Source organism: Callospermophilus lateralis, chromosome 5, assembly GCF_048772815.1.
Source record: "Callospermophilus lateralis isolate mCalLat2 chromosome 5, mCalLat2.hap1, whole genome shotgun sequence".
NCBI classification, from domain to species: domain Eukaryota; kingdom Metazoa; phylum Chordata; class Mammalia; order Rodentia; family Sciuridae; genus Callospermophilus; species Callospermophilus lateralis.
The window spans coordinates 74,211,840-74,237,543 of record NC_135309.1 but is presented as its reverse complement, the minus strand read 5'-3'; the positions used below and the strand labels follow the sequence as shown (position 1 = coordinate 74,237,543).

Genomic DNA, 25,704 nt, shown 5'->3' with positions numbered 1-25,704 from the left:
ATATCCTCAATCCTTTTTATTTTATTTTTGAGACAGGGTCTCCCTGGCAGCTGAGGCTCACCTCAAACTCATTATCCGCCAGCTTCAGCCTCCTTAGTTGATGGGATTACATGGGTGCACCATTGCTGTTGGAGCTGGATTGACTCTGTAAATAGGTGTTAGTCTCCTTTGGTTTAAAAATGTTTTTCCTCAAGATTCTCTTTAGTCCTCAGTCTTCTCTGAAGGCTTCTTGAGGCAATTATTAGCTTGATGCATCATTTCCTTTCTTTATTTGAAACCTTCTTCTGTATGGATGACTGCTTCAGTGTTTCCCTTTTAGGTGTCCATTTTGACTTGGGCCTTATAGAAGGCTAATTTAATTTAATTTTAATTTTCTGAAGACTGATGAAGGCATTGTATATAATTAATTAGACCTTCCTGTTATATTAATTTAGACTTTCCTGCCTCCTTTTAAATCATATTATGCCGCAGTCTTGCTGGGCACAAAATAACCGAGCCGCCACAAAGCCTTGTAGGTTCAAACAGCAACTCTATTCCCCAACTCTCACCGGCACTTCCCGGGAACACACTCCCTCCACCAGGCCTCCACCAGGCGCGCCAATTCTTCCGGAATCCCCGGAGAACTCAAGGGGAACTCCAAAGTAGCAGCAGGCACCACGAGGCAGCAGGATCCACCCAATCCCAGCAGGATCCGCCCTAATCCTGGAGCCGCCCTATTCCCAGCAGGATCCGCCCTAATCCCGGAGCAGGGTCACCTTTCAACCATTCCCTCTGGCAAAAATGCCAGGCATCATTCTGACTAAACTGTGGCTCTCAACAATATTAAGGTTAATAAAACCTTGAGTTTGACTCTCTTGTCCCACCCTTTCCAACCTTACTCTAGATTAAAAGGAGAACAGAAAGCAGTATTTGGAGTTTGAAAAGTCTTAATGTTTTTCCTAATGACAAAAAAACAGGAGACTGGTGATTTGCCACATTAAGTCATGTGACTTTTAAACATGTCTGTAATTGGCTACTTGTTTTTCTTTTCCTCCACAGCCAATGACAGACAAAGCCAACAGGTAACTATGCCAGGGTGTGATTTTTGAGAAGGACTGTGAGAGGAAGTGCTAGATGCTTGTAGGAGCACTCTGAAGGGACACTTGAACTTAGGAGTGAGAATGGCTAGTGAAACTTTTCAGAAGGATGTGATACCTTATCCAGAGGGGGTAGACAGAAATTAGAAGAGGAGGAGGAGGGTATTCCAAGTAGGTGAAAGGAAGCATGGCATGTGTCAGAACCAAAATGCATGTGGAAGATGGCAGAGTGACCCTAATTGTTAAAGTAATGGAAATGGGCAGGCTTTCCCAGGAAGAATGTATAGAAAAGCAGAGAAGGTAAACTCTGGCAGAAGATTCTCGAAAATATCATATAGATAATTAATTTCACAGCATTCCACACCTCTCTCCTCCAGAAACGTGGTGAGATGAGGTTTATTTTGTATAGTTTGAGTAGTTTCCTGAAGATTTACCTGGAAACCTTTGTCCCATCATTTAGAAACCAAAATATGCCTTGTGATGCCACCAGTGATCCCAGGAACATATTTTTTCTCTTTCTTGGCCGTTCCATATTTCATCCCTTCCATGTGGCAAGGATTGGAATGGAGTCAAGCAGTTCTAATGTAACCTCCTCTGTATAATACTTATTACTCAGACCTGCTATTATGTTATCAGGAGCTCCTATCAGGCCTTGCATGATAAAGGATATCACTGAGTTAGATGTACTGCAGATTATAAACTCTCTGAGAGAAGGGTTATTGTTAATCCTGTCCATTCCAAAGATGTGGAGCAGGTTCAGTATAGAGTATGGCTAAGAAAATAGTAGTCTGTTTACACAGAAGGAACATGGAGTAGGATTTTGGAAGACCTTTCATTATCTCAGTCAAAATCGTGTTGCTAAAGACTGCCTCAGCTAATAACGTTTGCCTCTCCTCAGATTTACTTGCTGAAGAAAAGCTTTATGTTGACCTCAAACATGCCTTGTTTTTCTCTTAGCCCTTTTGCCACTGCCAAGAAGGGATACACATATCAAAATAAGTGAACCTGGGTGTTCTCTGTTCAGTGGAATGGAGTCCTCTCAACTAGGTGGGAACTGAGGATCAGTAATTTTAAAGATTCCTCATTACTTTCAATAATGTTTATACAAGTTGAGCATCCCCAATCTGGAAAACTCTGAAATCTGAAATATTTCTGGTTCAAAGCATTTCAGATAAGGGATGTTTAACCGTTATATTCTAGGTTTGCTTTTCTCAACATTATGTTTGAGTGACTTTATTTTTGCCCCAATTAAACTACTGCTAAAAATTCACAATGAGTTTAATTTCAGAAGTAAAATCATGTTTTACAGATCACTAAGCTTTCACTTTGATCAAGCTTTGTGTTAAGGCTATGAGGGTGTGTGTCTGTGTGTGTATGTATATACATATAATCATTCCCCCTGCCTTTTTCAATACAGGAGGTTGAACTTGGGGGGCCCTTACATGTTAGGCAAGCACTGTACCATTGGAATCCTAAACCTGCTATTTGAACTGTACTTTTTTAAAAAAATAATTAAAAGTGGTCTATCTAATGTAACCTTAAAAGTTTAGTAAATAACTGCTTCTTATCTGCCGTGTCTTGATTAATAAGGCATAAACTTCTATTTCTCACAGTAATAAGAAAGACAAATTGATTTTGGGAGCAGTTTGGCAAATGTCAGAATTAACAGATTTATGGAATGGATTGCATTGTATCTAAATGAATTTTCCTATGTGACTATAATTCCTTCAAAAGTCAACTCATCGGGGGCTGGGGTTGTGGCCCAGTGGTAGAGCACTCGCTTAGCACACACAAGGTCCTGGGTTCTATTCTTAACACCACATAAAAATAAATAAATAAAATAAAGGTATTTTTGTCCAAGTACAACTAAAAAATAAATATTAAAAAAAATCATTTCATGGATTTGGTTTTATATAATTTTCACAGTAAATCCTTTTACCCAAATTGAGGGAAAATCTGGGCATTCTAGGTGGCAGGAGATTGGGCTCTTATATTGTCAGTGAGCCCAACTTTTGGGTTTCAAATTCCAAATAGTTTCAGAATAGATGATTAGAGATACCCTCCAAAATTGAACAATGACAGACATTACTGAGTTTATTTAGAGAAATTTTCTTGAAGTAAATGTTTGGGTATCTAAGGAATGTGCTGAGACTTTCCAGATTGAAGCATTGATGATAAGATGAGTTTTATTTTGATTCAATTTTAGACATCTTTTGTCTTAGATCCTGGCATTTCGACTTTGAGATTGTCAGTGACTTTTTAGTTTTGCGTTCTCTTTTGACTGATGGCCTTGAATAAATTAAAACATTTCTGCAGGTAGCAATCCTCCAACCTGAATCAGTTTTTGTTGATATTAGTAGCCAACTAATAGTAATATTAACAGACTACTTAATTTTATTGGCAGTTCAGGAATGTTGGTGGAAAGGGTAAGGAATGAGACCCTGGCCAGGGTCTTCATAGTGACCATCTCAAATTTTCACTTAAATTTCAACTCTTAATATTTGTAAGTTCCTTCTTATGTCCTTTCTCTTCTTTGCTAAATAACCTGTAGTCCTCAATATTCTTTCTCTCTTTTCTTTAGTAGTGTGTAGAAATGAAGTCAGAGAGATAAGTGGCATTGTCCCTCACTTAACAGAAGATGTAAATAACAAATCATGTAAAACATACAACCAGATCTCATCCTTACCCATTTATCTGGTGTGCTGGCTTATATACTGATAGTATACTCATACCAGAATGTTTCAAGGGCACCCAAAGGGAGAACATTGGGTTAAATTCCTTAGTCCATTTATATCTCTCCGATGATGATGATGACGAAGAAGAAGAAGAAGAAGATGATGATGAAAAAGAAGATGATGATGATGATCATTTTATTTTTGGCCACACTGGGTACCCTACCACTGAGCTGTATCCCCAGCCCTTTTATTTTATTTTTGGGACAGGGTCTCAAACTTGCTGAGGCTACCCTTGAACTTGTAATCCTCCTGCCTCAGCCCCCCAAGTTGCTAGAATTGCAGGTGTGCACCACTGTGTCCTGCTTCCCCTGTGTTTACTAACATGTTTTCAGAAACAACTACATATGTTTTGGGATAGGGGAAGGGACTTCTAATGGACTTCCTAGTTTAATATAGCTTTTGTCTTTTTTTTTTTTTTGTCTTTTTGTCAGAAGTACTGATTTATATAACTTTCCAAGAGTGCCTAATATCTTCTTTTCTGAACACTACAATTGCATTAAGCTTAGCCTAGAAGTTCTTTAAAAAAAAAAAAAGACAATTTCACAAAGCATTCTGATTTGAACTGTATGATATACATTGTTAACTCTGATTATGGTACATCTTAGTTTTAAAACATTGTTTTGTATTGGTGTTAGTGTCAGGGACCATCTTTGATCTCTGACTTTCTTTAAAAATCTCATAGTTCATCAACATATAACTTATTCTACTTGTAGTTCAAGGGCAGCTTGTTTATTAATGAACTTGGTGTATGCTGAATCTTGAGTTAACACAAAAATGTATTTTTAAACAAATGGCTTTGTCTCTTGGCTCCTTATTTTGGTAAAATCCTTTCAATTCCAATCTCAGATAATATGGAAACCAAGAGTTGTTAAGTTTTTATGAAGAAAACCATATAGGATACTTTCCATATTTTATAACTTTGGTCTAAAAAAGGTATACTAAACCAGGCTGGGTGGTGCATACCTATATTCCCAGCGACAGGGGAGGCTGAGGCAGGAGGATCACAAGTTTGTTGCCAACCTAGGCAATTTAACAAGAGCCTGTCTCAAAACCAAAATAAAGGGGATAGGGATAGCGCTGGGTTGTAGCTTAGTGGTAGACTGCTTGCCTAGCACGTGTGAGGCACTGGGTTTGATCCTCAACACCACATTAAAGAAAGAAAGAAAGGAAGGAAGGTAGGAAGGAAGGAGGGAGGGAGGGAGGGAGGGAAGGAAGGAGGGAGGGAGGGAGGGAGGGAGGGAGGGAGGGAGGAAGGGAGGGAGGAAGGAAGGAAGGTATTGTGTCAGTCTACAACTAAAAACAATTTTAAAAAAAAGTGATGGGGATGTAGCTCAGTGGTAGAATACCCCTGGGTTAAATCCCTTGTATTGCATGTATGCCTAAATATATAAATAAATTTTGAAAATTAAAAAGTTGTACTTTTTTCAATGTTTATAGAGCACTAAATAGCTATAGACTCTTACTAAGGTTCCCTGTGAATCTGAAATGTTTATTTCTTACGTTTTTGTGTAGGCTGGACGTAAAGAAAGAAGTGATGCACTCAATTCTGCAATCGATAAAATGACCAAGAAGACCAGGGACTTGCGTAGACAGGTAAGCTGGAAGAAAGTACTGATTGCTTTTCTAAGTTCTTGATTTTGTAGCTTTAATTAAAATTCTAATAAATACTGGATTAAATAATGAATAAAAAACTTTATGTTTAGCAGATTAAACCCAGGGCCTTACACATGCCAGGCAAGCACTTTACCACTGAGTTATATTCCCAGCTCCTTTTATTTTTTTATTTTGAGACAGTATCTTGCTAAGTTGCTGATGCTGGCCTCGAATTTGGGATCCTCCTGCCTCAGCCTCCTCAATAGCTGGGATTACATGTGTGCCACGGTTCCAGGCTTGGGTTTATGTTTTTACTGGGGGGAAAAGGATGGATTTTCACAGAAAAGCGACTATCTCTGTATTTTTGCTAATAAAGTCCATAATGGCTAATAAAATCTCATAGCGATATGGAATAATGTGGTCCCATTGGGGTGGACTGAATAAGTTAAGTCTAGCATGAAAAGGATGATTTGGGGACATATGAAAATACCCTCGAAGGATCTCGTTATATTATGTACAGTAGAGACAAAAATTCCAATTACTCATTTGACTTGCCCCATTCTGATCATATACTTGCAGTTCCCTTAGATCGTTGGTGGAGATATGTTTCTAGTTCAAGTATGATAGGTATAGAGGTATTTGGCGTGCTGAGATTTCCATCTGAAAATCAGATTGAGTTTTAATTTTTAAAGAAGTTAGGATTGAATTTATACAAGAAAGTATTAAGACATAAGAAATTATAATTAATTCAGACAATTTATAAAAAACTAGTAGAGAGACATTTTATTGCTCATGTCTGATTTAAAGCAAAATTAAAGACAGAACTATCCCTGATTCAATTTCCTTTTGGTGAACAGTATCAGGAATGTTTGTAAAGATGGCGTCTGGTTTGTAGCTCAATGGTGGAGTACGTGTTTAGCATACATTATACTCAAGTTTTGATCTCCCAACTCTACCGCCACCTCCCAAATTTTATAAAGATATCCTTTAAGTTTTAAAGTGCCTAGTGTGTTAGCACTTTTAGATAAACCAGAAAGTGCTTTTTTTCTCTTTTCATTTCATTTAGTTAATTAAGCTAATTATATATATTCAAGGCTGCGTGCCACTTCACCCAGAGCTGCTTTCTGTTCAGCTTTGTATTATTCCTGTAAGATGTAAGCCTTAGTTTTGTAATTCCTAAGAAAAAAGAATGTTGTCTTGAAAACTGAGTTTCTATCTGAAGTGTTGTGAGTATAGTGGAAACCACTGTCTCCATGATCCTATGTTTCCTGTGTTTCAGGTTATGGCAATTGCATTATTGGTTGCACTCATATGAGTGCAACCAATCTATCATATGCTTCTATTAGATTTAAAAGTACAAAAGAAAAAAACATGATCTAGCTACTTGGTGGAAATAAAATCAAATTTATACAATTTAATTATTAGCTCCGCAAAGCTGTCATGGACCACGTTTCAGATTCTTTCCTGGAAACCAACGTTCCACTTTTAGTATTGATTGAAGCTGCAAAGAATGGAAATGAGAAAGAAGTTAAGGAGTATGCCCAAGTTTTTCGTGAACATGCCAACAAATTGATTGAGGTAAGTACATTAGCAGTTTCATTAACTGTTAAGTAACTTGGTGAAGTGTGGCAAGTCTAATTCACATGCTTTAATCAGCTAAAAAATGTTAAGGGTTCACCTAATATGCAACATGTATAAAATGAGAATCTTATTGTCACTGAATATCACAAGCCACCATTTTGGTCAGTTTTACACTAATTATATAGACAGACTCCATCTTAGAAACTTCACATCATAACAATGTTAATATGAGTAAAGATATATCATGGCACTATTTTAAAAGCAGTGTAGAAAATGGTTGTAGCTAAGAGCTGGAGCTCTCAGGGAGTCACATTGTCTGGCCTTGTCTCCTGGCAGGTTACCTAAGCCCTCTCAATTTCTATTTCTTGTCTGTTAGATGAGGATACTAATGATACCTACCTTGGGGTTATTTTAAGGAACAAAAGATGATGTATGTCAGGTGCTTACTAGTTTTATGTCAGAGTCATAGACTCAGACCCATCTTATTACTTTAAAAATGAAGAAAATTATTCTGAATTTTAAAATTTCTCAATCAGTAAGAATGGAGTGAGGATGAATACTCTGAACCCATATAAATCATGATATGATGGATTAATTCCCAATCGAATACTAAGCTTTTTATAGAAAATATTTCTAAATTTTTATCAACAAGAGTAGGTGGACTTGCTCTCTATGTAATATGGAATTATCTATTTTATTAAAAATTTAAAAAATGACAACATATTTAAAAAATTTTAAATTCAAAGTGAAGAAAATGAGCCCTGACTTGATGCTAATTAGATATATTTACAGAGTAGAAATCTGTGTAGCAGTGGTTGGTTTGTTTGTAGGGTCATAAGAATAAAAAGTGAATTGTCATTAAATTTCCAGGTAAGTTAAGCTAACTGAATTTATTATTATTTGATTTATTCATTATTGCTGTATTTGTGAAATGTGACACAGAGTAAACATATACTCAAGTTGTTTAATTTTATAAATTAATGCAAAACACTTAAAATTTGATGAAGATATTATGTAAACCATTTGGTAAGTTGGTCATTACCTAAGAACAGAAAATGGCCTTCATGTAAAATGTGTGTCTTGTGCATTTGAATTTATGGTAATATTAGCCCAGGTTAATACCATAAAAATATTCCAAGGAAAATATCAGTAATCACATTAAATGCATTACTAATTTTATCTAGTTTTTTTGAACATTAATTGTTATTCTGACCTGAATTGATTATGTACAGAATACATAGGTAAGTCTACTGCTATTTAAGTTAATAATTTTGGCATCTGCAACTAAAATTGGAGACTTTCATTTGTGTCTCCATTAAGCATAATCTTGTTTGTAATGGTCACATGATAACACAGATGTAATTTCCAAATGTACAAAGATTGTGTCAGGAAGGCAATCTCTTATAAGTAGCTTGTATTAGGGTTTGTCTGAATGATAGCAATCAAGGACACTGCCAGCCTTAACAAGCTCAGTATGGCAGCTAAAGAGAGGGCAGCCCTTGTTTTTGCTTGAGTTGGAGGGCCCTTTATTGTGGCCAACTGCATTATCTTCAGCCTCTATCTAGCGTTAACAGAACTAACACTTTCTGAAGATGGACTATATATCAATACTCTGTACTTTCCGCAACAGCATTTTCCAGGTAAGTGAATAGAGGCTTAAAGACTTTAAGTACTTGCCTAAGTTTAGTCAAATTGTATCCCTGCAACAATGAGAATTGTGTGCCCCAGCTCAATATCTTAGTGATAGCCTAATACTCACTGAGAAGCACAGGGGTGGGATGGAATTGGTAACATTGGAGACCTTGCTTCAGAAGTTTTCCCAAGCTTGTGATTTTTATTTCATTCTGAACATCACTAAGTGCTCTCTTAGAGATTAGAATGTGGTATTCCCACCACAGCTCAGTTCTAACCCTTTTCTAACCTCTTTCCCTTCTCTGTGTCCTCAATCCCCACACCCGCCCCCTTCTTATCTATGTATTAAATGACATGTGGCCTTTCAATGCCTGAGGCATAACCATAGGCTTTGTAATACCATTCTACAAACAGTTAAATTACATTTATAATAATAGAGATAGTAAGATATATAATTGCATATGTCTATGAAAAGGAAATGAATTTTCAAAGTGTTTTAGAAGCTTTAAATTCCTGACTCAAGGCAGAGCTTTATTCTTCACTGACAAGGCTTCTTTACCCTTTACTACTTTTGCGTTATAATGAAATATATTGAACTAGTCAAAGATTTGTTTTGGCAAAGTTAAAATACCTCCTTGTGAATGGTTTGCTAATTTTTTTTTTTACTTCTTTTTAGTCATTTCCTCCTAATTTGGAGTAGATGTCTACAGGCCAATTTTGATTTGAGAGCCATTTTCTTTGGGGCTGAGGGAAATAAAAAGCTGAGCCGAGCTCAGCTCAGCTATGGGGATAAGGCCCTGGCAGGAAAGGAGAAGCTCAGATTTTGCAGCCTCTCTGCAGAATACTACCAGATACATTTGGGAGAAGTGGATCTCCTAAAATACTACAGTACAGTTCTGATACTAACCATCAGGAATTAGTAAAGTCCCACAGATTAATGCCATGGTCCCCAGCAAGATTGACCATATCTCAAATGCTAGCTGCCAGTTTGGGGTACACAGGCCACTTCTACTCTGATCAACTGGCTACAAATCTAGGGGTTTCCCGTGATCCATCGAATGTTAGATAATTCATTAGAACATTTCATGTAACATTTTGTTTAAAAGGACGTATATCAGAACTGACCAAATGAAGAGAGGCACAGTGGGCATCTGGGAAGGGCATAGATGCAAAGATGTACCCCTTCGCAGTGGAATCGAGGCACATCCACCCTCCTGTCACATCCATGTATACACCAACCAAGTAACTTCTCTGTTTGTGTCCAGAGTTTTAGTGAGGTTTCATTGTAGTTATGATTAATTGAATATATGATTTAATGGAGCTTATTTCCAGTTCCCCTCTCCTCCAATAAGACCTTAGAGCCCCAATTGTCTAATCAGATTGTTGTCCCCCTCACCTAAATCACCTTATTAACATAAATTAGTAGGGCCAGCTGTGAATAATCAAGAGAATCTTATCACTACTGAAATTTCAATAATTTATACATTCCTTCCCAGAAATCTAGCACAGGAAACAAATTAGATAATATTCAACACCTCCTTTGAAGGTATGTGGAATGCATGGTTTTCAGGTAGCTTGACTTCACAGCCAGCCTACCTTGCTACCAAACCTTAAGCACAACATGGAAGCAGTAAGAGAGGGCAGGTTTGTTTCCTGTAGCTTATGTAGACCCTTTTTATGGCTTTTACCCAGTCATGCACTACTTCTCTTACCTTGTAACTATTTGCTTTATTTGAGTTTTGTTTTTCCCTTTAGTTTCTGCCCTTTAGCAGTCAGGCTTTCTCTTTTCTCCAGGAAATCAAATTCATTTCTTCATACCATGGTGAGTGGTTCTTCCTCATGAAATTAAAGATTCTCACTGTATGGATCCCTTTCTGCAGCATTTTTTATCATCATGTATTCTTTCTTTGACTCCTTCAGTTGTGAGATACTCACTTCCTCCAGAGGTAGTATATTCTAATAGTATAGTCTCTGGTGATTAGGAGCAGAGAGCCAGTCTCCTCTTAAACTTTGCCACCCATCTTGCTGCTCCACATGTGTGAGTTCAGAGTTACTCTGAGTATACAGTATATATCTATATATTTCTAATATGTAGTATGGAAAAATAATATAAAATAACTTATTGATAATTTTTGATAACTGTGTACATGTTGAAATAATATTTTGGGGTTAATAAAACATCATTAATTTTGTCTTTTAGTTTTTTTGGTGTGTCTACCAAATAATTGACAAGTCCTCATGTAGTTCACAGTATATTTCTGTTGGACAAATTACTAGTCTACATGAGGTTCTCTTCATTACAGTTCTTCCCTGGCTGCCCTCCATTCAAGTGCCAGCCCTCACTGAACACCTCCTTCAGTGATAGCAGATAGAGGTAGAGCTGTAGCCAAGACCTCCATCATTCCAGAGGTAGACTGTGTATCCCAGGATGGCTTTGGCCTTTGGGCAGCATATGCACTCTGTGATGCCTCTGAGCCCATTGTCAGTCAGAGCTTCTGGGTTTTTCCTGTGGAGGTGATACTGCACATTGCCATCTTGTCCATTCCTGTCAGTGTGGTGTGTGTTAGTGTACAACTATATGTGTGGGTTTGACACTCATTGAATATAAATTTACATCCAATTTAGTGTTTTATCAGGATTTCTGTTGCCATGTTCTTCATATTATTGGCTACCTCTTTGAAATATGTCATTTTTTAAATTTTCATTTTAGGAAGATGAGTACGTCTTTTCTACTTTTATCTAATCTGATCTTTAAAAAATATGTTTTTGACTTAAGACAAAGCACAAGATAAGAACCTTTCTGCTTGCTACTGAAAATCATTCTCTTGATTGGAACAGTTAGCCCTTTAGCCAATTAAGACTTCCTTTAATTTTTATTTATGCACTTTATTTTTTGTGGTATTGGGGATCGAACCCAGGTACTCTACCACTGAGTTCTATCCCTAGCCGACCCCCCCCCTTAAATTTTTATTTTAAGTTGTAAATGGACACAATATCTTTATTTTGTTTATTTTAATGTGGGGCTGAGAATCTAATCCATTGCCTTACGTGTGCTAGGTAAGTGCTATACCCTTGAGCCACAACCCCAGCCCCTCCCTAGCTCCCCTTTTTAAAAATTATTATTTTTTTAAGTTGTAGATGGACACAGTCCCCCGCCCTTCTCCTCCCCTACCCCTTCTCTCTGTCTTTTGTGCTGAGGATTAAACCCAGTGCAGGTGAGTGCTCTACCACTGAGCCACAACCCCAGTTGTCCTCCCCAGCCCCCACCCTTGCCAGCCCTTTTATTTTTAATTTTGATCCGGATCTCAAAAGTTGCCACATGTGACCTTACACAAAAATTTGTAATCCTCCTGCTTCAGCCTCTTGAGTAACTTGGATTAGAGGCTTGCATCTTCATGCCAGGCTAAGGATTCCTTTATTTTATTCTTGCCTAAGTCATCTAGATAGAACATGTTCACACCATACCCCTCATATCCTTTTAATGTCTACCTTGTTTACCTCCATAAAAATGAGGTGACAATAAAAATAGTCTGCAGCTTCTTTTTGGACACTAGCTGCCTTCCACTTCCCAGCACAAGTTCTATTAAAATACTATTCAGTAATTTAATATCATTAAAACCTAGAAATGGGAAGCACATTTGCAAGGTTGATAGAGAGCATCTGCCTTGCAAAGTGACTGTCCAGGTAGTTGAGAGTTACTTGTCCATGTTGGCTCAAGTGTGTTGATTTTGACCTTTTTATGTTTAATAACATTGATGTATTCCAAAAAACATTATATAGACTTATAATTAAACTTTTAAAAAAATAATGGTTTCTCTATGAACACTTGGGTGCTGCTGTGTATATCATTCAGGTAGCTGCTTCTGGAGTTAGATGACCTCTCACATCTAATCCCTGAGGTGTATGGTCTCCTGTATTTGGTGTTAGAAAATAAGTTTTTCAACACTGATAACCAGGTTCCTTTCCATCGTGTGGGGATGCCATGCGATCACTGCATTGGAGATCTAGAGCCACATAAAAATCTCAATGGTTAAGGTGCGCCTAGGGTTGTCTGTGACAACACTGCTTAGATTCATTTTTCCCAACTTATTTATTAGAAATAAGAAGAGTCTCTGAAAGTAATCCTATGCAGAATAGTGTCTGAAGGAGAAAGATAAAAGTGCCAATTTAGATTAGGTTCAGTTTTAGCAAACTGCCATTTTGAAATACAGCGGGGTGGGGCGGCTATGAAAATGTGATCACAAGTTCATTTTAACAAATTTATAAAAATTATAAAAATTTTAAAAACACAAGAAAATAACATTGTGGTGTAGATTCATATACAGTAATGTATGTGAATGGTTTTTAAAAAAACATACACAAAATTGATGCAGGGGATTATTTATTGCGTTAGATGATATCATAACATGTTATGATGTAATTTGTTTCCCCCCACTTATCATATCATGGCCATTTTACCATGTCACAATGTATGTGGTGCAATGTATATTACTAGACCATTTATTTAACATATACTTTTTTTTCTGTTTCTTTTTTTTTATTGGTTGTTCAAAACATTACAAAGCTCTTGACATATCATATTTCATACATTAGATTCAAGTGGGTTATGAACTCCCATTTTTACCCCAAATACAGATTGCAGAATCACATCGGTTACACATCCACATTTTTACATAATGCCATATTAGTAACTGTTGTATTCTGCTACCTTTAACATACATTTCTTTTATCTAATCTGATCTTTAGGCATTTAGGTTATTTAGGTTGTTCTTATATATATATATGAGATTTTTTGGATTTGCTTATTTTTCTTTCTTGTCTGGACCCATCTATTCCAATAGAACATAAATTCAATGAGAACATAGACCTAAAAGAATTCCTAGAACATAGCAGGTATCCAACAACTGTTGAATGAACCTCCTATTTCTGAAAGTTACCAGTCACCCAGTTGTTCGTTATTCAGATTTTTGAGCCACCATGCCCAAATACTCTGATTCAGTGGTCTGAGGACTATATTTTGGGAAATGCACAGTTGTGCAATTCAACAGAATAGCAGGTGTTAGTGAGTTTTGTCTTGTTCATAGATTTGGTAATGTTTATACAAAAAGACATCATAATGTATCCTTCTTATAATGGGGAAGAATTTTGATTTTCTGGGATGTGGAGATGAAGAGAAAAACTGGGAGATTGGGAATTGTGTGTGTGTGTGTGTGTGTGTGTGTGTGTGTGTGTGTGTTTTCCAGTACTGGGATTGAACCCAGGTTCTCTGTATAACTGTGCTATATCTCTATACCACCCCACCCCTTTCTTTATAATTTTTTTGGCATGATCTTCCTAAATTGCTGAGGCTGGCCTTAAACTTGTGATTTCCCTGCCTCAGCATCCTGTCTCTTGAGATCACATGTTACACCACATACTTGGCAAGGAGAGTTTTATTTTGTTTTTTTAAGATTAAATTATATAGATTTGAGCAGTATTATTTTATTTACCTAAAAAAAGCTTTCAAAACATAAGCAAACTTTCTGAATTAGAAAGAGAAAAAATGTTAATAAGATTCTTATAATGAATATTATGGAGTTCCTAATATATCCAGGTGACTATTGTGGATACCAGGGATATAATAGTTTGTAAAAGAAAAATCCCTACTGACATGAAGACTGTCTTTTACCAAGGAAGGAGAGAGAATCATAATAAATGTGAATTTTATATGGTATATATATTTTGTATAATGTAGTGTTAATTTTGCTGAAGGGAGATAAAAAAATTGTTATCCATTTTATCAGTGTTCAAAATGGAAGTTGAGTGCAAAAGCTGTTTTTTTCATTAGCCTTTTAATACATGCCCAAAATAAATTTAGAGCTAATATTTTGCCTCTTGCTAACTTAGTTTTTGGAAGTCTTATATATTGCTTTAATAGACTAATTTCCCCTTGGATCAAATTAAATAGAATACAAAGTTTATGCTCTAATTTGGGGTGTCATAATGTTTCTTCAAATGGTATGAATAGTTCCTGAGTAGTATTAGAAAATAACACCATCTTAAAGTTGAAACCTCTTATGGTGCCCTATGTTGTATATCATGTTATAGAAATACAGGTTGGTTTCAAGAATGAAAACCACAGGCCAACGGTTGACGTTTTATCAACAGAAGCAACTTTCTTTCTGTGTACACACAATATCAGTAACTATGTGGCCATGGCTGCCTATTGCATCCTTCTTATAATGACTTTGGTGATTTTCCTTGAAAGTGAATATCAAAATATTTGCCATGAGATTTTTCTTAACTGTTATTTTCTGAGGATCTGAATGAGACTTCTGATTTTCTTATACTATAGTAATCTATGAAACTGGGTAATTCTCTGCATGGTTTTGAAGCCCCCTTTTCATATGAGAAGTGTGTATAGATTTTGTATGTCCCAAGGGTCATTGAGTGAGGGAAGCAGGAGCTGAGGGGCAGTGTTAGTGAGCTGGGTGATTTTACCATTTTCTTTTGTTCTGGAGTATAGCACTGAAGGCTTTTTTTCTTAATTGTTTGGTTGCACTTCTTTCTCTCACATGAAGTTAATTGTTTCTTTATGTTGCTCTTCAATTTAAAGTGTATTGATGTAAAAAATTAATTTGCTGTCAGAAATATTAACCTTTTTGTCAATAATGCAACAACCATATGTCCTTTTAATTGCTTCGTTTGTTGCCCACCTCCTTTGGCAGTGAGCAGCTTAATATCTAAAGAGTAATCAGTTTCCCCTTTAATTTTGTTCTCTTCTGAGTCTTATCAATTTTATAAATTGAGAATTAATAGGAAAAATGCCATTCATAAAGTCATGCCTATAAAAACTATATATCATTTAGTATCCCCTTCCCTTCAGATTCAGATACTATATTAAAATGTGCCTCTTATTATACTAAATTTGCTACAATAAGATTGTATCTCATTCATAGCCTTATGAATTGAAAACTAAATAACTGGTGTGCTTTTGAGTTGTACTGTCATCACTTGCTCCCCCTCCTCCAATATTTCTCATTATCAGGGACTTCATAGAGTATAGCTTTATTGGTTTGAAATGTGTATTTTAACTGCAAATTGAATGATCGGCATTATAACTTTTATTCTGTGATATGCTGATATGTGGTTGAAGAAGGCTCTGTGAAGAGCATTTGAATTAAACATTGACCTTACATTACCACCTGTGACATCTTGGGTATTTTCTCAGTGCATCTGTTGGATATTATAGGCTGAAAATCTGGCCAATAGCAAATTAAATGAAGCTTCAGTTTTCTAAAACTGAAAGATGTTTGCATGAAAGAAGTCAGGTATCCTTGGGGGATTTCTAACCTTGGATTCCAGAAGAATTCTAAACACACCAAACTTGGTTTTCTCACATTTTTCAAGGGTCTTTAAGTTCAGGTATACATGGCTGTGTGAAAGAAGCATCCTGCATGTACCTTATCCACAGACAAGCTTGCTTTGTGTGTGTGTGTGTGTGTGTGTGTGTGTGTGTGTCAAATTATGGGACAGTGAGGTGAAAGCAGTTGGATAAGCCCTGTTCTCAAGAGGCCTCAAGATTCTTTTTGTTGTTGTTCTCTTTTGAGTGTGGTAGGATGATTAAGGAATCATTCTGCCCAACCTTAACTCTTTTCCAGAACAGAGTAAATAGACCCTCCAGTTACCCATCAGGAAACAACACTAACAATGGGCTCATCTATTGACAGGCACCTTTCTAGATTTAGTAGTGCATTCTCATGAAGTAGAATAGACATAAGAGACTGTCGTTCGTACAGTATCATCTAAATTTAAATGATTACAGATCCTCTGGTGATCTACAAGTAAAAACCTTAAAAATATATAAAATATCCAAGCTGTCTAAAATACTTTATTATTTTTTCAGTAAATACACTATTCTAATCCTGTTTTGTATCTGCTGTTGCAATGCTTATATTTATATTTTTCTCTCTAGAATCAGATTGACATGACTTATTTTGAATAAAAACATATGATAAAATAGGGAGATAAGGAAAATTGGGACCAAGAAAAGAATAGTAGACAATTACAAACTTAATTGCCATGCTTGAGTGTGGATTTTACGTTGAATTTCTGGTGGGAAGTGGTGAAGGGGAGTTGAAACACACACAGTTGTGTAGTTCTTATATTTAAGATTAACAACAACAACAAAAAAAGACCATCTCTCCCCCCCCCCCCCAAATTAGGTCTATTCTAAGAATAGAATGTAAAAAGAATACTTACATGGGGTATGAGGGACTTTGAATGATTAAATAAATAGTATCCTCAACATTCTAATAATAAATATAGCACAGTGGGGTGTTTTGTTTTGTTTTGTTTTTCTTCTTGTAAGTACTCTACAAAGTTGTAACAATCAGTTGCCACTGAGCCAGCTATGATCCCTTAGGGGCTAAGCCAGCATATGACCTTTAGCTTGTCTATGACATTATTGGGAGGACTGAAGGCTTCATGATATTCATTAATATTACTAATGTGAATTAATTTTAGTATTTCATTTTATTTTTCTTAACCTTCTCATTTCTTCCCTCATTTTCAATTTCCATTCCTTTCCTCATTTTCTATTTCTCTTATTTTTTTCTTTTGAACTGATTGAGTCCTCTATCTGACCCTCCCTGCAACTTCTTCTTTGGAAGTCATACACTCTGTCTTATTTTAGTGGAAAATGAATGTCTTAACATGTATGTTTAACTCACAGGATGGGTTAATTTCTGTCTTTTCTTTCTTCTGAAGCAGTATAAGAATTTTAGAATGCACTCACTCTCTTACTTAAATATTGTTGTATGCTATTTTGGTTCTTTTATTTAATTTTTAGCCCATGAGTTAGACTGTTGATTATCTCCTTTGGGGGCACCATTATGTAATTCTGCTCATCATATTTTTTTTCAGTTGTAGATGGACATAATACCTTTATTTTATTTTTATGTGGTGCTGAGGATTGAACCCACTGCCTCACATATGCTAGGCAAGCGCTCTAGCACTGAGCTACAACCCCAGCCTCCTGATAGCTTTTTATTGTCTCCCATTTCTTCTTGAATATTAAACCCTCTTCTGGGATCTCTTACCTCCTTGAAGTATATTCTTTAGGACCTTCTTTAGTAGGAGAGAGAGATCTGTTAGGAGTAAATGCCCTTGGATTGATTGATTGTTTATTGTTGTTCTAAAGCTTCACTTTAGCATGTTTAAGAATGGTTTATTTTTATTTGTCCTGTTTAGAATTTAACTTCCCAAGTCTGGAAGTTATATTTCATTCTGTCTGAAAAATCTTCAGTCATTTTTTTTTCAGTATCTTATATCCCAGAATTTTTTTTCTTTTGAAATTTTTAGTAATGAAATAGTGCATCATCTCTATCTTTCATATCTCCTCTTTTGTGGTTTCTACATTTTCTATATCATGAAAACTTCTTAATTTCCTTACAAATGATTTCTTTAGTTTGACTTTCCAGATTAATATTTCTCTTTTAAGCAGTGTTTAGTCAAGGTTTTATATTTATAGAAGTGATACAAGTTGCTACTTTTTCTTGAAGTTCTGTTTTGGTCTTTTTCAAGTCTGTGTAGTTATGTTTAGATGTCTTTTTCCTCGTGTATGCTATTTTCCCTCTTAATAGAAGAAATATATTTCATTTTTGATTATTTGAGTGTCTGCATTCATTATGGATCATTTTATATAAAGGGTTGTTTTGCTTATTTTTTCCCAAGATGGTTATTACCTTGTGTACTTTCTGTGTTTATTGGGAATTCACATTTCTGACATTTTGTATGTGGAAGTGCTTTTGAGACTTGGGTCTAGATTTCCTTATGAGAGAAAATTTCCATTTATATTTGCTTTGGCCAATTGCTTAAGGTACTATACCCCAAAATTTTGCTTGCCATATAAATAACATAATTTCTATATCTACACTCCTGTGGAGAGCCAATTTTTGGTTAGAATTTTAGTTGGGGGCTTTTTCTTCTCCCTTGAGTGAATGCTGATTCGCAAGTATTTATTTTCTTCTTCATGGTGACTTTTTTTCCTTAATTCACTTTCCATTAAGGTGGTTGGTTGCCTTTTGGCTGTTCTAACTTTAGGTGAAGTTTCTGATCTCAGGGACCTTCCCTGACATTGCTCTATTAAAAACCCAAGTTCTGATCATGGATTGGTACTACTTCACCCTATCCTATCCCAAGGTTAACACTGTTTTCAATGCTTACTTATCTCTCTGAATCTCTGCTTTCATGTTTCTAGTCTCTGGTAATTTCTATTTATTTTTTGCCTGCTTAGCCCTATATTTAAAAATGGAGTATTGTTAACATTATTGAAATATAATTTATATTCCACAAAATCCCTCAATCTCTAAAATCCCATTTTAGAGCTTTTTCTGTCATCCATGCATACTTCATTTTTAGTCAGATATCTTTATTCTTCCAAGGAAGATTGCCAACAGCCTTTTCTAGAAATTGGAAAGTTGGAGATTTAGCTAGCCTCTTTTCATCATTTCCCCCTATGACTTTGGGAATAATTGTTAGAAACTTCTTGAGTAGCTTTGAAATTTATATGACTTGCAGTTGGGTCTTCTTGTTTATGTATGAAAAATTTGGTAAAGTTGAATTATTGATATCATTGTTACTTTTGACTGGGAAATTCAGGCCATTTTAAAGGAGAACTCTGGTGGTAGGTTCACCCCTGTATCTACTACCTAGATTGTGGTATCCCTATATATACTTTGTAACTCCTGTTCCAAAGATCTTTCCACTTGTTTCATTACTACAACAGGAGTAAGCCATTAGGAGAGGAGCACAAAAAGAAATGTTGTCTTGTCTTCCTACAAAGGTTCTAGGGTGAGGAGCAACTGAGTAACTCAGCCAAATACAAAACCAGGAGCACTTACTGAACACAGTAGAAAACAACTTATCTTTGTTTAAGTAAATCATGTTCCCTAGGTATGGTAAAGGACACAAAATACTTAATATTATTTTGAGTACAGATAATCCATTGGAGCAAAGGTAGTGCTTTCCAGCTTTATACAGATGTCATATTTGTTGATCTAACACAGCTTGGCTTTTATAGTCTTTTCTTCAATAGCTCAAACCAACAAAACTTAAGGCTGATTGTATTTTATCAGGGGTTTCCAAGTTTTCTGAAACCTTGTGCTCTTCAACAAGATCCATTCTTAAAGGAGGTGGAAGTCAGAGAGAGAAGACTCTGTGATCTCAAAGCCAGTGATCATAGTGTCAGTTATAGCATACCTCTTGGATTAATAAGAATCACACACATTCAAGTTCCTAATACACAGGTTACTTTGGCAGCAAAGATAGAATAATTTATTCTGAGAACAAGTCTAGAGTTAATTTCTTGTTGCTCTGCAAAGTCTGACTTTGCTCAGTTTACTATTGAAGTTAGGTGCTGCAAGTGCTTTTCATTCAGAGTGCAGACTCTTCTTTAGTCCCAGTATTAACTGCTCTCCCAGTTTTCTAGAGCCCCAGATTTTCTACAGAAAGGCATTTAGGAAACTCCTTCCTTCACTTCCTCCTTTCACTGTATGTGATTAGCCTCCCAGAGAGCTATGGTCAAGACTGCATTTGCACATTTGTCATTGTTAGGAGTAGCCCTGTCCCTGGAGGGTGAATTGAAGCTCATTCATCTAGAGAAGACTGTCAGTGACAGGCACTGCTTCCTCCTCCCAGGCTTCTGAAACAGGCAGTGTACTCTTGTAGATCATTACTCCTTCAACAGTATATCAGAAACATTTTTAAGTAATGTTTTAAAATAAAGAACAGGTCTTCCATAACTTTTGTTTTATTAGGATTTGTTATCAGTAAAGAGAAGAGATGGTTTAAAGATTTTTAGCCATTTCATCCTTAGCCATACAACACCCTCACGTGTCTGATTTGTGGTTGAGAATACGAATGCAGTCTTTTGCTTATTAATTTAAGTTTTTTTCCCTTGAGTTTTAAGGATTCACAGAATTGAGAGAATATAAATTGTATTAATAACTAGAAAATAGAAGGCAGGATCACAGTGAAGGAAGGTCCTAAAGTCTGCTGTCGTGCTGGCCTCCTGAAAGATGGGAATGGGCAGGGCTGCTGGGCATTCCTACACTCCCCTTACCAGGAAGCTTTGTTAATCTATAATTAATACTTCTGTGATTGGCATCAACCAACCTATCTTTCTTTTCTTTTTTCAGAATGCCTTCTTAAGGCAGTAAAGCAATAGAAGTTGTAGATTCTTCATGTATACATCTAATTTAAGATTTTTCCTTTCATGTAGAATCATAAAATATGCATTTTGGGGATAATTTTTTTTAAGTCTTGAGTTTTACAAAATAGAGCTTAGATCATATTTGGCAGTGATTTTTAAGCAAAGAAAAACCTACAATTATCTCTGTAGATTATTATCCTAAAGAGAAATCCCTCTTTGCTCAGGTCCAGTTGACAGCAGAAGGTAAAGTTGTAAGATTTGGGGAGTATAAATGTTACTTCTTTATCTGATTTTGAAGGCCCCATAATCATTAGAAATCTGACTTTGTAATTTCTTCACATTTTTATGCTTAAATTGCATGTTACTTCTTTTGTTTCTTCGTATTATTAGGTATTTCAGGATTCTGATAGTTACTAGTCTTATAGAAAGCTGGTAATCCTTAACTGTAACACTGCAAACAGCAGCCATAAGAGTGTATAATTTTTCTTGTGTGTTTATGTACTTAAATTGGGTGGAGGAGTGAAAAATCAAAGGTTATTGCCATTGCCCTTGTTTACTCTAGCATTTAGATTCTGGAAAGTGCCTCTGATATTCCACTGCCTACGCCTTTATCATTCATAACTCAGTTTGCACCTGGGGTAAAGATGTGTCTCAAGACTGTATATTCAGTTGGGCCCTGGCATTGCTAATGGAATTGGCAAGCCTATTCATTTAGAAATGTGGATGAGTGATCACTGCCTTAGCAGTCACAACAGAGCAACATTCTCAACACAGTCAGAGCTTTAGTAAAGCTAAACACAACTTGGAAAGATAATTTCTGGCTATATAAGCTAGATCATTGAGATAATTTGGTAGAAAGGTAAAGATTTTCATTAAGCACTTATCATCCAGGAAGGGGTCCAGCTGTTAATGTTTTTGAGAACCCAGTTGAAGGGCAATTTTGTGCTTATCTGGAATATTCTATGTTCCCTTGGGCCCATCTTGATGTCTTCATAACATTTTAAAATTTGAATAAAAAGACTTTTGTTCAAATAAAAACTATCTGGGCTTAAAGTCAGCACTTATATACACCTATCAAATGAGAATGGTAGTTTAGAATTTTGATTTGCTTCCTTCAAAAACAGTTGCAAAATTCATCTTTACTTGTATACCAGTATTTCCTGTCTAATGCCCTTGATTCCTCATTTTTTCCCACATTATTGACTATAGCAGAGAGCCACTTTCTGAAGTTACTGTTCAGGCAGGTTAAACAAGCCCCCTTAAAACCTGTAAATTATTTGCTCTGGGATCTTTCAAAGTTTGGCCACCAACTTATGATGTGATATCTGTTTTGAGTGTATATAGTTTGCTTAGTACAGAATCTTCAAATATGTCCTCAAAAGCACATAATCTGTGAGAAGTAAAGCCTCATTGATACTCTTGTCATCTCTTTTGGGAAATTTGGGAGTAGGGATAGGTATATGCCTATTTTCTTTAGAAGTCAAAAGAGAAAAATCCTCAGAGATCTTTGTGTGTTTTCCCCTCTTTCAGGTTGCCAACTTGGCCTGTTCCATCTCAAACAATGAAGAAGGAGTAAAGCTTGTTCGAATGTCTGCAAGCCAGTTAGAAGCCCTCTGTCCTCAGGTAAAGTACAGCTGGAAATGTTTATGATGTCACCAAATTGGATTTTATCAGAATGGAAATGAAGTTTAAAGTCTTCCTTTTCCTTCTCCTTCTCTTCCCCTTTCTTCTTTCTTTCTACCCTCACTCCTAGAATTTTAAATAGAAGTCTTGGAGTTGAGTCACTGGCATAAATGCTATATAGATTGGAGATGTTTATGTTTAAGTGTTTCCTGTTGGCATTACTACCTCCTTGCCCTACATTAAAAATGCAGTCTTGTTGGACTCAAATGCTTATCTAGTACATGCAAAGAAGGCCCCGGCATTGAGTGGTGGAAAACACACACATCTACATAAGTAAATATATGTATAGTGTCCTCAATTTCTGGAGAGTGATTACACTGCTCAGTTGATACCCTTTTCAGCAGGAATTGGGGGGTGGGGGCACCTGCAACATCAAACTGGAACCATAATGGTTCCTCTTATCCTTAAGTGGTAACAGTTGTTCACCTGCATTCAATATCTATTGGAGGAAACCACACTGGAAAGCTTGTCTTCTTACACTAAATGTCTTAAAGCAGCCTATGATACAATTTAATTCAGCTAGCCTCTAAAATAAAAGATCAAGAACTTTTCTACATTCATAAGGGCATATTGGAAGACAGGTAATTAGGCTAGGTTAAGCATGTGGCACTTTAGAAAGACTGAAGAACATAGAACATTGAATGCTTTGTGTGTTTATGTGTTACTGGGCATTGAACCCAGGGGTGCTCTACTACTCAGCTCTCCCCCACATCCCTATTTTTCATTTTGAGAGTCTTGATAGGTTTCCAAGGTTAGCTTTGAGTCTTGAATCCTTCTGCCTCAGCCTTCTGAGTTGTTGAGATTATAGGTAAGCTCTACCATGCACGGCACAAATGTTTTATTAAGTACCCAGTGTGTTGCCTGTTTCCCATGATAGAGTTCACCTTGTCTGTGTGATTCCTGTCATTCAGATTTCTAAGCAGTATAAGTGTGTTTCAGTGGAAGTGGTTGCCTTCCCTTTTTCTCAAGTAGAGAATGTTCACGGCATACTCTGAGGATTTACATTAACCTCTCACTGCATGTCCTGCCAGCTGGCAGTGACCACTAACAAATGGGAATAAGCAGAGGAACTGGAGTAATAAGACAGTGATCATAGAAATGACACTATTACTTTGACTCTTTCCTATAAATAAATGTTCACTTGAACCTAAGATGGTTAGTTTTCCAAAGATTTTGTCTTAGTGTGATGTCTGGCTTTCCATAGCTTTAATCCAATCATGAAATATGCCAGTGATTGATACTGTACAAATAATTCCTGCAGTGGTGTTAATCACCACCAAATTGTATGAAATAAATTTAGATTGGATTTCTAAAGATTGGGCATTCTTTCTTCAAATTTGCCATTTTACCCTATCAACATTTTGTTTTTAATATCTTTGGGTTCTCTGTTTGGTTTTGAAATGCGTGAAAAGTGACAATGCTTCCACATATCTGCAGAAACAGATGGTAACATAACGCTGATCACACCTACCAAGAGTATTTATATAAATGATCTTAAAGTTTAGGGGGAAAAAATCACATGAAGTGTCTAGTATATCCTAATGAAAATGCTAGTGTCCATAAACCGTGTGTGACTAGCCCATGTGCCATTTTTACTTTGCTGCCAGAAAGCCTCATTTCTCCCTCTTTTTGCAGTTTTCATGTCTTATACTAAACCAGGCATCAGGAGGAATGGGCTTTAAACTGTGTCCAGACAACACTTGATAATTGGGTATATGATCTGGATAAAAAGATGTTCTCCAGATGTGATTGTTTTCCAGATTCTCACTAGGCCTGTTCCTGCCCTTGCTTACAAACTGCCATGCAGTAATGACAAATACAGTGGTTGTTCACAGTTTTGGTAATGACAAACTGAACAGGATGGGTCATTTGATTTTCAGTGAGGAAGCTGTGACTCTAGGCCATTATTGACAGATCCTTTCATTATTCTGAAAGATCTGTCAGCAATTCAAATTATTAGTCTCAGTATTGAACAATTGATAGCCTAATGCTTTGAAAATCTTTGAGGGTAGTAAGTCTTAATCTTCTGTGAGCTACACCTGACCTAGCCTTACCCATGGATTTATGCTTCAAGTAGGTGTTTGTAGGATTGAAGGGAAGGTATGAAACAATTACTCATTTAGAGTCCAGGCATGAGGAGATGGGGAGAATAACCAGACTAAGTAAATGTAGTTCTCTTGCTTCTCCATGTTTGAGTCCACTTGAAGTTGAATGATGAAGAATTTTAAAGTGAAACCCATTTAGCATGGTTAAATGCAGAAAACCATGAGTTTAATTTTGCACATGTTCAATTTGAAATATCTTTGCTATATAGGCAGAGATATTAGGATATACTTGGGATATGAATTGGGAATTGCAATGATTGGAGATATGGGAATACTTGGCTTATGGGTGGTATTTAAAATCATGAGACTAGATAAAGTTGCTTAAGATGGGAGGAGTGTAGAAAAAAAGAGAAAAGCCAGTCCAGGAACTCCAACACTACCTGTTGAAAGAAGTCAAGATAGCAAGGGAGACATAGAAGAAATAGAAGTAATACATATTTTATTTAGAAACTATAAAGTTATAAAATAAAGAATACCTCTAATCTCTCTACTCTGAAGGCAAACAAGGAATGGAAGAGAAATTCCTCAGCCTGGTAAAGGATGTCTATGAAAAATTGATAGATTTTGATCTACAACTTCAAATTTAATAGTCTAAGACTGGGTATTTGGGCCGGGGTTGTGGCTCAGTGGTAGAGCGCTTGCCTTGCACATGTGAGGCCCTGGTTTCGATCCTCAGCACCACATAAATAAATAAAGATATTGTGTTCATCCACAACTAAAAAATATTTTAAAAAAAGACTGGGTGCTTAACTTTATGATCAGAAAAAAGATAAGGATATTTACCCTTGTCAGTTGTAAAACATTGTACTGGGAGTTCTACCAGTAGCTGTGTTTTGAAAATTGACACCAATACAGACATTTGTGCCTAATTTTATACTCTTTGCAAATTTGTATTTCTTTCCCTCAGACCCCTAGATGTTTCCTAGTCATTACTACTTCACATTAGAATGCAGTCCATGTCTCTCCTTATTTTTATACTGGTATTTTGGTGTTCTTCGTACTGACTTATCTGTATATTTAATGTGACATATATGTTTAAATGCATAAGTCAATCAGAATTATATATTGACGGATCCCATTGTAACTTAGAAATAGAGAATTTCCTA

General features: G+C 36.2%; 1 protein-coding gene across 1 annotated transcript in view; it reads left to right on the top strand.

Moving 5' to 3' along the window:
• The window catches only part of Ctnna1 (catenin alpha 1), a 170,428-nt gene that overhangs the window by 110,423 nt on the left and 34,301 nt on the right, over positions 1-25,704 (top strand). Inside the window, exons 8-10 of the mRNA XM_076856886.2 lie at positions 5,324-5,404; positions 6,830-6,982; positions 22,341-22,433. Coding sequence (XP_076713001.1) covers positions 5,324-5,404; positions 6,830-6,982; positions 22,341-22,433 — 327 coding nt within the window. The remainder of the gene's footprint in view (positions 1-5,323; positions 5,405-6,829; positions 6,983-22,340; positions 22,434-25,704) is intronic.